This window comes from Eimeria mitis, genomic scaffold (assembly GCF_000499745.2).
Source record: "Eimeria mitis Houghton genomic scaffold, Emh_scaff48, whole genome shotgun sequence".
NCBI lineage: Eukaryota > Apicomplexa > Conoidasida > Eucoccidiorida > Eimeriidae > Eimeria > Eimeria mitis.
The window spans coordinates 33,026-45,016 of NW_013573099.1; the positions used below are offsets into that span (position 1 = coordinate 33,026).

An 11,991-nucleotide genomic window follows, 5' to 3' on the forward strand; every position below is an offset into this window, starting at 1 on the left:
GGCCCTAGCAAGCAGCCATGAGAGAGGTATAATACCCCCGCCCAGCAGCAGCGCCAGCAGCAGCAACAGCAACAGTTACAGCAACAGCAGCAGCAGCAACGGCAACGGCAGCAACAGCGACTCGAGTCAGAATGTTCAGATGCATACAAATCATAGAAAACCCTACAGGTTAAACAGAAATAGCAACCAGCAGCACCAGCCCAGCACACAAACCACAACGAACACACCAACACACAGTACAACGGCTCAGCTTCTTCACCCCCCAACAACCACAAAAGCGCCAGCAAGAACAACAAGTGAAACAACAGCAGCATCAACAGCAACAACAACAGGCGCAGCGGAAGAAGCAGCAGCAAAAACCACAACAGCAGCAGCCGTAAGTACACTCGATAATACCACGTCATCGACGAGATCTCGCTTGATTATCAGATCCCGGATAGACTCACATACAACTCGAGTTGCTGAAGACCCAGCAGCTGCTGTTGTCGGTGCTGATGCTGCTGCTGCAGCTTCTGTCGCAGTTGCAGAGCATGAAGGAAGCAGCACAAGCACCAGCACCAGCACCAGCACAAGCACATGCACCGCCAGCAGCAGCAGCAGCAGCAGCAGCAGCAGCAGNCAGCAGCAGCAGTAGCAGCAGCAGCAGCAGCAGCAGCAGCAGCAGCAGCAGCAGCAGCAGCAGCAGCAGCGCTGGCGCAGCAATAAGCGAGGAGGCAGCTGCATCTGGTGAAGTTTCTTCTGGCCTCAAGCCGGAGCAAAGTTCGGGGCTGAGAACACAACCGGGAGCGGGCCCGGGATCGGGATCGAATGTTCGTCGGCCGCTGAGGTCTCATGCATCACCAGAGAGGCCGACGGTGTGGCCCCCCCAGGGGAGCCTACAGGGTCAGGGGGTGCCTCACTGGAGTACTACATCTGGGCCTTTACACCACCTCAGTTTTCACCCTCGAAGCATAATAAATTCATCTTCATGGGGGGGGCGAATGGCGATATCTGAACAAACACGCTTCTCTGTACCTGTACAATCATCGAGGCCAATGACAGGGCTTATTAGAGGCTTCTCAGCAAACAACGCAGTAATGGGCAGTGTAGGGGGACAACGGACAGCACCTCGAGCTGCTTCTGCTGCAGCTGCTGCTTCTCCTTCTGCGGCTGCTCCTGCTGCTGCTTCTGCTGCTGCTTCTGCTGCTGTTGAAGTCCGCCCGACAACCCTGCACAGCTCAGAGGGCGATAGAACATAGAAAGAGAATACATAAGATGGGGCTGTAAGCCAACGCCACCACACAAGTTCAGAGAGAACTAAAAACATCTGTATGTACACCTTTCTGCTTTTGCTATGGAACGACTCTGATGATATTTTGTTCTTCTCGGTTACCTTTGCGTGCCGAAATTTGGTTGGGATGGGCTGCCATGCTACATGTAATACACACGAAAGGTTTATACAGTGCATTTATATGTTATAATTCTATTTATATATATTATATATATTATTTATAGCACTGCACAGACACTTGTACTTACGGTGCGCACACAGGTTTATAGAATACATTATATACATTGCTTACATTTTATTTACAGACGCTCGTATGTACTGCACCCCCCACACATCCTCTACACACAACTCATTCAAGTTCGGCTTACATGCTCATAGACAGCGTACGCCTAATATATTATATAGTCAGAACCTGAAGTCTATTCAGATCAATCGTCCTCTACCTATATCTACATACATCAATACTCCGGATAGAGGTGTCTCTAGTACTCATGCATAGGGCTATGCTGACGCCTATATACCTAGATACATGAATGTTTATATATATATATACATATATATATATATATATATATATATATATATATATATATATATATATATATATATATATGGGGAAATACGCCTATACATAAGTGCCTATAATATGCAATATATACACAACTGCATATGTACATATTTGCGTATATATATTTCTGCATCTAGATTTAGCTACTTTGCGCCTTTTTCGGAGTAAATATTAGTATGGGTGGAAAAATATTAAATTGTCTGCCTCTCCGTTGAAATTCTCGAGAGATAAAAATGGCAGCAAAAACGTAAAAATATCGCCTCCAATAAATGAGGCCACCATGTTAGTTTTTAGCGCTTTAAAAGCAATTTCCGCTGTTACTGTTGCTAGCTGGTGCTGCAACATCTTTATTATTGCTGCTGGCGTTTGTTCGCACAGCGTAAAGCAACATGTCTATATAAAACTCGCAGCAAATAGCCAGGAAAAAATACGAGGGCATTTGCTGCTTTCCTAAATAAGTTAGACTGAGGCGAAGTTGATGGCTCCTTTGCGTGTTGAGTTGTCATCTCCTTCACTCCTCTTCGTGGTTGTCGATTCGTTCTTTTTCGGTTTCATTGTCCATCTTAAACTCCTTAGTTTCTTGCCTATGCGCCTCCTTCCCCCCTCCTCCCCCTCAGAGTATTCCCTTCATCCTTCTCAAATAAAAACCAAGAGTTACACACAACCCATATTCTTATCTTGTGTGGAACCTCCTGATACGGACTGCGCTGCTACTACTGCTGCTGCTGTTGGCGTTGCTTCTGAGGCTGAGCATCGCCTTAGGCAGCAGGGAGCAGCGAGAGAGCTGTTAAGTATCACAGAGTTATATGCTGCAGCATAACGGGACAGGCTTGCGCTTAAAAGAAGAAATCTGGAGTGTGTATTCACTTTACATATGCTCCGCTGAACCAGCCTCAACTGAGCTGTCGCTCCAAACTCAAGTTTCTGTTCACTCTGGAGCTTTCAACTGGAGCGGGAGGAGCATTCAGTGCATATCATTCTTGCTTTCCTGCTGTAATTGACAATCCCACAAGACATCCGCCGTCACTGCATACACCTGAGGCGCCCTACTTTGTCTGCTTGCTCTTTGTGGCTGCACCGAGGCAGGCATTCTCCACTGCTTTACGTGTTTCACTTTCGTGAGGAGTTTGTTGTCTCCAGTGCCCGTTGGTTTCTGCAATCATGCTTCTAGGAAAGCTAGGGAAGTTCGTTGTACACCGCGGTATGTTTACTTGATTGGTTTCAAAATGGTGAAAATGCAGGCGAGACCCGTCAGCTCTGCAGGCAGTGATATAGGAGCCACACACTTGCAACATAAAGGCTGCTGGAAGCGCAGAAATCTGTTTGATTTCGTCGCCTGCTACGCCTGGTAGATGCATTGCAAAAGACGAATCTTGATCCGAAAGGTTGTGCAGGCCGCTGCTATCATTCAGCTCTCCTATAAGACAGCATCGCGCCTCTTTGCTTTCCTCCACTTCTTTGTTTTCTTGTTTGTTTCCAGAAAAAGTAGTTTCTGAAATATGAGGCGAATTATCTTCTGTGTTTCTGGAGAGGTGTTCTTGGCATTCACTCTTCAGTTTTCCGTCTTGGCAATCGTCTTCTGTTTTCGTCGCTTCGTCTGCACTAGAACTTTGAAAATCTTTTTCTTTTTCTGAGTTCAATTTGGCATTACTCGAAACCTCGTCATCAGATCCTTCCACTGAATCTCTTTGCCTGTACACCGGAATGATGGGAGAATCTCCTGCGCACTGCGTAGTTGTTGTATTGTTCTCAGCAGGCGCTGAAGGTTGATGATGGCTTCGGCGTATACGGCCGTCGGACACTACCAGTTGACTTTCATCAATTATGTCTGCTACGCCGCAGGAGCTCAACATTGCCGCTGATCCTTCTAGAAGTGTAACCACCCTCTCCATGATACTAGCAATAAATGAACCTGAACCCATACTGCTCCCTTCCCCTTCTTGCTGGCATCGTTGCTCTTGTGACTCAGTTGCAAAAGGGTTGCAGGGGACAGCGCTTAAAACACTGGTTCTCTGTTCTGTTTGATCCTCTGTACCTTTCCAATGCGATGAGGGAGATGCAGCAGCTTCTGGGTCTGCAGAAACCGCTTCGTTCGACTCCTTAGTCGATGGCTGCAAGCCCTGTGCGGAGCGATTGTTGGGGTCACACTGAGGTGATTCAGGGACGCAGTCAAAGAAGGGTTTGAACGCCAAATCAGAAAGCGTGGGTATGCTGCTTGGTCTCCAGCGGCCATTCATGAATGCCTTCCAACCGTGGTCTGCTCCTTCGCTGGCAAAGTTGCGTGGTCCGTCTGGTACTCGGGAACCCGATTGGAGGAAGGCAATGTCGAGGGTGGGAGTTTGACTATGCAGCGCCGTTGTTTCTAATGCAGCAGAGGCAGTAGCTCCAGAAGCTGCTGCTGCCGCTGTGTGAACTGCTGCTGTTGACTGTGAGTAGTTATTGGGCCTTGACGGCATTTCCTCAGGATCGCTGCATTCCCCAGAGTCCCACTCTTCCCCTTCTATGATGGTAGGGCAGTCATGTGGTAGCGCAAAAGCTCGCCTAATGCCGTATGTTGGATTTGCTGCATAAATAATGGGGGTTTCGTTCAGTGGTTTTGCCGCTGCTGTTCTGTTGTGCTGCGCTCTGCTGCTGGTGACATCGTTCTCAAAGATAATGGTTTCGACATCCTGCTCCTGAACAAGTCTATCACAGGGCGTCTCCGTGGTGTTGGAGGGCGTCTCAGTTTGGGGTGTTGGCACGCTAGAGGCAGCAAGTTGCTGCTGTTGTTGGTCCTGTTGCTGGCTTCGGGAGTTTCGGGTTTTGTTCTTTATTTTGCGGACAACATCTTTAATGACTTTCAGAGGACCCATTGTCGAAGTTGTTCCTCTCTTGCGTCTACGACAGATGAGCACTTTGGGGCCTGCGAAGGCAATTGGGGGCTCCGGGGTAACGGTAGTTCCTGCAGTGGTTCGATTTGCACGGTTGGTGAGGAATAGCATACGCAGACGACTGACGCGAGAAGGCGCCTTTTCTACTGCAACAAGAGGCTCCATTATTTATATATGCACACAACTTGATAAATATTCAGAAACAGCTACACCTTAGGGAGAAGGAGAGTCAAAGGGCTGGTGTAGCGGGCAGCTCGACACAACAACCCGCCAGCTCAGATAGAGGTAAGCTGCGATTTCGTCGGGAAGATAACTTCCATGCGAGGCCTAAATCAGAATGGAAATAGAGTTAAACAGAAATAGAAAAATCAACAAAGAAAGTTGGCTGGTTGTATCTTTCGGTGAGACTTTCAACAGCAGTTGATAGCGTGGTGAGCCACAGGCTCAAACCACCCGCCTCGAGATCACCACTCCTCAGCTCGGGGCTGCCGACAGAGTTGAACGAGTGTACAGAACAGTTTGCCTGGGACTTTTTAAATGACTAATTGTTTACTTATAACAAATATTTAGAGAAAGGCGGTGCTAGTTTCGTTGCTGGACACGGTTAGCTGCCGTGGTAGATGGATGGACCGCTCGCCAGAAGACAGTTTGCAGCACGCCCGCCGCTGGTGATGGTGTGACCTGGCGACTTCCTCCGGAACACACGGATAAAGCGGTGATATTTTGAATATCCGTTGACAAAAAGAGTATTTAAATGAAATTATGCAGATATGTTGGATTTTCGGCACAAAGTTCCGTCGTTTTTACCACCCCTTGCTCGCCCCTGTATGTGTTGGTTACCCCCCCGGCTCTCTCGAGGTTAACATTTCCTGTTAGACATCCCTAACGCAAAAAATCACCCCAATAACTTCAATGACATCAGCACTTCTAAATTTATAGAAGCTAATTGAATAACACTGTATACAACACGAAGCTAGGGCTCCCCCCAAAATTTTTTGAGCCGACGAGCCATTATACGCAGCTTGATCGTAACAGCCAGGCGGTCTTGCAGTGCTTGCTGCATGTATTGTCATTCAGAAATGGTTCTATGCTTCACAGAGTATTCTCTTCTTCTATCACGGGTTTTCACTCATATTTTCACCTATATCTGCATGCATCGGAGCTGGTTTTTGCAGCAAAAACCAACGATCGCACGATGCCGGGCAGATGAGATGCGTGTATATATCCGGCAAATAGCCCCCAAATATGATGAATAGAATCGTGTACTTTAGTGGAGCTTAGAGAGCAGCGTTCTCTGGACCACGCGCGCCTCCAAGCACGTGCAACATCCTGCGGGCTCAGGGTTGAATGCTGGGGTGAGGGGTAACGGGTGCGGGGTAAGGGTATTGGTCTTATCAGAGTATAGTCTTAAGGAATGACTTTAAGATGGAGTTTTGGTGGTGTATATTTGTTTAGTAGACGTAGCATGCATGGTTAAGGGCTGCGTGAAAGAAGAAGAGTTCCCTTTGCAGCTGGTACATGCATTCCCATACGAAGAAAAGGTAGGAGCCAGTGAAGTCAAGCCATGGCTGAAAAAAAGCGAAAAAAAGGAAAGGGGCTTTCTTCCTCTACTAACATTTGTAAACAAAAGTGCTGGGGTCCATGTCATAAGCTCCCAACCCCCAACAGTGGGCGAAGAACATCAATTGAAGTCTGGGCAAACCCCAGCTGCTCTTGATGATGATGCTGCTATTGGTAAATCTACTGCTGCTTCTGGTAATATTGCTGTCTCCCTTTGTGCTGCTCTTTGGACAGCCCCCTGGCTCAGCAGCTTTGATTTGCATGCAGTTCGTCCCTTCGTCTCAGTCTCTTGCCACTCCATCGTCCAAGGCGTCTCCGGACCTTATCTGAATTCACTAGTGGGTGCTCCTTGCTTCTCATTGGGAGCACAAGCTGCGGAGCCGAAGTTTGGTGCACCCATTGGTGAGTGTGAATTCCAGCGCCTGAGGGCCTTGATATCCCTGATATCCCCAGGGCCCCAAACTCCCCTTAGTTGGCGTGCAAAGGGGAGTTCCTCAGACGTTTTGGTGGACGAGGAGGGTAATTTTAACCGGTGGATGCCTTACAAAGCGTAGGCCATGGTACGTAGGGCGGATTCGACGGTTCGATGTTGAACGGCGCAGGGTGTGGCTAGCATTCCGGTGGAGAACACCACCGAAGATCTTCGGTGATTCAGAGGAGTCGAAAGCAGGAATAGTATGCCGTGTCGAGACTGAAGCTGTCAGCAGGGGTGGGAGCCCTACCGGATGAACCATATGGGGGCTTAATCTAGACAGCTAGGACTGTTTATATCGTATTTTGACTTATGCGCTTACAGAGAAGGCAGTGCGGTCGTCGGTTGTTTTGTAATAAGTGTGAAGACTAGCATTAAACACGGCACTGATCCGCCCATATTTAAGCAAACCAAGCTGGATCCCGGTGCATATTGCTACTGTGGGCAGAAATGGAAGATGCAGGCTACGTGCTGTTTAGGTCTATGAAACTACCTGGGGCTAGCTGGTGCGAGAAACAACAGCCCGAGCTTCCCTCACGCTACCTTCATGGAGTGGCTTCGCCCGAACAGCAATTACAAAGCCTGTGCCTGACTCTATGCCAATGCCGGTCCCCCATACCCAAACTTCCCCAGTTAATAATCCGCGGAGCGCTGAGAGGCGCACAATCGCATCACTCTTTGGAGGATATACCTCGATGGCTTCAGCAGGAGGACGCATCTGCTCCTCTCACTGGGTCACCCGCGTCTAATAACGTCTCCAGACGGGTCTCACATGCATACCCCCAATGCACATAGGACGTAGATCGGGGCCGACCCCATGCCTGCTTTCTTCGTTCTCAGCTAGGATAGCAGGGTTAGCACCTTTTCTTTCTCTTATAGGAAGGTACTCAGTCATCTCAGCGAGGTTGAACCCTTACCCCCATATTTGCTTCTCGGTGGAGTAGTCAGTTACAAGCTTCCTCTCAAGGGGCGGCAGCCCCGCGATGAACCATTGATACGCAAGTTCGGGGTCCACAGGCAAACTTCTGTTCACTAATGACTGCTCGCGTTCAACGTAGCGTTCTACCAAAATTTGCCCTTGCTTAAGTCTTCGTACTCCGGACATAGTCGATTAGCTTGCCGATCTCGGAATAAACCTGCACCGCAGAGCATCTCGGAAGGCTTGCTCGGACCTAATGTGTTCTGGGAAAGCGAAACGGTTGCTAAGCCGTAGCCACCATCGTTGGGCATTCACGAGAAGATATCACTAGCAGTTGTACTCCCTTCGATGCAATATTAAGATGGAGGTATAACTCGAGGCAACCGAGGAACACCTCTACCACTTCGGCGTCCTGGTGTCTGTCCTATGGCGTTCGTCAGCAGAGTCGGAGGCATTCTTCCTGAATTGGTGTTGGTGAAAATTCTTTTTATCCCGGTTTCTGTGCAGTCAACGAGCTTCCCTCTATTCAGCAAGGCTGCAGAACGTGCGTGACCCCTACATATGCGGGTAAATCATGACCAACCTCCATTGGGCAGAAGGGAAACGGCTAAAATTTCGACGAGATTTTGTCGTTTTAGTTTTTCTTTTATTCCCCTCATTCTTGCTATGAACGAGTCCACCTGCAGGGTATGGTTCGTTGCTCGCACGTGGCCGACCGAAGCCCGCGGTGCTACCGCGCATAACGGTTGCTTGGCTGCCTTGTTCAGGGACAGAAGCGAGCTGCAGGGAAGGTAAAGGGTTGAGGTAAGAGCTTCCACAAAACCATATAGCCGGCATCCCAGGTCCCCTGGCATCCTGGACGTTCAGTTAAGGGGGTGGAGTTGCGGGGGAAGAGGCAACCGAACTGGTGTTGCAGTGCACCTTGCTGCACCTGGCGATGCATGCCAGCCTCACGTGCGAACGCAAGGAAGCTTCAACGAAACTCCCTTTACTGCACGATTTGCCTCTGTATACACTTAAAGAGCGTTTGTGTTTGCTCTCAGGAAACCTACCAATGCCATGTGTATGTTCCTGTGCTAACTGGAGGCAGACCACCCTTCAAAGAAGGCTTGGAGCTGCGACAGAGTTGAAATACGTGCAACAACGAACTCCAAAGGGCTACTGGCACCCTCGCCCATCACGAGGCGGCCCGCGTCCCGTGGCCCAAGGGCGTGGGGCGGGGGCAGAGGCGGTGGTTTGTATCGTGCTGGAACGCACCCCGGTGTAACTCGTGCTGCAGCGCAACCCCACATAGATGCAGAAGCAAGCCCTATTGCTGCACGTATTAACATTATAGACGAATGCTGAACACTTGGCCCTCAGTGGCCAGCCTGCACGCAAGTGGGAATACGTGTAACGCTAGTTCTCTGGCCTTTACCTGACCAGAGACGAGCCGCAATGAAGGCGAAGACTTAAAGCAAGAGTTTCCCAAAAGCAGCTGACCTCCTTCCGCGGAACCTAGGTATCCTGGGCGTTGAGCCCAGGGCCAGGGTGTCGCGGGTAGGAGGCAGCCCGAAATAGGGTTGCAGCGCACCCCGCTGCGGCTGGCAGAGCAAGCCAGCCCCACGCGTGCACTAAAGGAAGCTTCAGGGAAGCTTCCTTTGCTGCGTGCTTTGCCTCGTAACGAACTTGTATAACGTTTGCAGGCGCTTACGTGCAGCATGCCAAAGCCGTCGATAGGCTCCTGAGCTAACTATGCGCTAACTCATGTTACAATACGCGAACCAACTCCTCACGAGCAACGCTTCAAGCTAGCGATGCAAGCCAGCCTCGCATGTGGGCACAACAGAGCTTCCTTTACTGGATGCTTTATCTCTGTAGACACTTATTAAGCATTTTTATTTGCTTTCAGATGGCCTATCAACCCAAGTGAATGTTGCGGTGCTAACGTCGGGCAAACCATGCTACTGTATGAGTGGCGCTGCGGCCCCCAAATCGGGGCTGTGAGGCGGTATGTTGGTAAACATAGAGCTGGTGGCTGTGTTTTTCTTTGAATGTTTATATTATTACCCCAAACCAAGCCGATATTCCATCGGCAAACGTGAAAAAGTTCAAGCTTTCCATGCGTATTCCATTGCGCGACACCCGAAACCTAGCGCGGCTTGCTCCTCTAGAGGCTCGCTGCGGCAGGAGAGGGCCCCGTAGCCGAGCGCTTTTGCAGAGAATCCATCGTGAGGACTTTGTTTGAGGGAATTAATTCTTGATTGAGTGTCTATTCTGCTTTAAAAATCCCATTTTGACGGTTTTTGAGGCCGCTGTGCTGTGAACTTGTAGTAGCTGCAGGTACACCCGGAAGCTCATCTGCCGCTATGTGCCTCTGTACTCGTAATGGGGAAGCGAGAAATTCCAAGCAGCAGAATAAAAGTCAAGAATATATAAATCTGCTGCGAGTTGACAACAGAGCGATCTTCTTTGTGTTTTGTTGCCAGTGACAACGTTTCTCGCCGCTACAAAATATGCGCGAGCTCAGAGTGTGTTATTTCGGCCTTCATGGTATTCATCCTTCTTGTTGTAGTGGATTTTTCTAATGCCGATCGCTTCTTTGTTGCATTGTTGCAAGGGATCTCTGACGAATCAGCAGCTGCAGCAGCAGCGTTTGCTCCCCCTTTCTTCTCTTTCTCAACCCAATCGTGTTCAACTCATAGCCAGCATATATAGAAGCTATTTTCTTCTGAAATAGAATGACGGTCAAGGTGGGGGATAAGGTAGCCGTATACGGCTTCCCCGCTACAGTAAAGTATGTGGGTACTTTCCCTCCAAATAAAGGGGGGGGAGGCACAGGCTCAGCTCATCTCTCTGGCCCCGTTGTTGGTGTTGAATTTCATAAAAGAGGTATAGGAAACTGCGATGGAACATATCATGGTCATCGATACTTTCAGTGTGCTCCAGGCATGGGTCGTTTGGTTCGTGCTTTCTCTGTCAAGCCTTATAGCAGTAAGCCGATTGTATATATATATATATATATATATATATATATATATATATATATATATATATATATATATATATATATACTATATATAATATATTTCAATACAAATACATGATAAATACAAATCCACATACACTCGGAGCATTCGTAACAACAAATCGTTGATAAATTTCTGCTACTTTTATTCAAATTGTTGCTATGTTGTTGTTGTTATGAATGCTTCGAGTGTATGTAGAGCCAGAAGAAGAAGGTGGGGTGTATATACACCCCACCCTCTTCGTGCTCTTTATACACACATCGAAGCATTCGTAACACTCAGGGAGAATCTGTGCTGCCTGCTGCTTGCATTGCCTCTATATTAAAAGCTTTTGTTTGTTGCTGTTGCTGTACAGTATATGAGCTTGAAAGCAGCATTGTGCAACTGAGGAGCTGTTGGTTTGAAACAATATTTGCATGCACTTCATATGCATGCATGCATGCATGCATGCATGCGTGCTTGCATGCATGCGTGCATGTATGCATGCATCAATGCATGCGTGTATGTATGCGTGTATGTATGTATGCATGCATGCATGTATGTATGCGTGTATGTATGTATGCATGCATGCATGCATGCATGTATCCATGTATGTATGTATGTATGTTTTGTGTTATGAATACAGAGGAAACATGTGCAGCAATTCGCATTCAAACTCTTTATAGGCGTCATCGTGCAGCAGAGATATTTCAGGAGTTAGCAGCATTTCGTTTTTGGAATGAATTAGATCATTTTGAGGAAAAAGATGCTCTTGTTAACAACAGGTAAGTGTACATACACCTGAGGTGTATGTATGTATATATGTATATATATTCAGGTGTATATAAGCAGCTATCTATGAATACATATGTATATTCAGGTGTATATAAGCAGCTATCTATGAATACATATGTATATTCAGGTGTATATGCAGCTATCTATGAATACATATGTATATTCAGGTGTATATGCAGCTATCTATGTATACATATCCGGGGGTGTGTGTATACGCACCTCTCTCATCCAGCATGTAGATGCGTATACACCCCAATACAAGAGGAATATAGTATACATTTTTTTATGTAAATAAACAAAAAATATGTAAACTGAAATTAAAAAAATAAACACCAATAGCTTCTGTTTTTTATCGTAGATAGAACGATGCCACAAATACATGACGTAACGCAGACTCTTATGATGATGTGAATAAAAAAAAAGAAAAAATAAATAAAATAAATAAAATAAATAGAATACATAAAATAAATAAAATAAATTAATTAAGTTAAATAGTAAAGGTTGGCTCAGGTCGAGAAGGCCAGGCTCTTCTTGTCTTCTCCTGAAGTTG

The 11,991-nt window shown here is 47.5% G+C and overlaps 1 protein-coding gene across 1 annotated transcript; it reads right to left on the reverse strand.

The window, feature by feature from the left end:
- Positions 1 to 425: 425 nt before the first annotated feature.
- EMH_0048350 (uncharacterized protein) lies at positions 426 to 4,819 on the reverse strand (the record flags this gene model as incomplete). Its single annotated transcript, XM_013499899.1, has 3 exons — positions 426 to 512; positions 1,108 to 1,260; positions 3,050 to 4,819. The coding sequence occupies 3 exons, from the start codon at positions 4,817 to 4,819 to the stop codon at positions 426 to 428; spliced, it is 2,010 nt and encodes a 669-aa protein (XP_013355353.1).
- Positions 4,820 to 11,991: the final 7,172 nt, after the last annotated feature.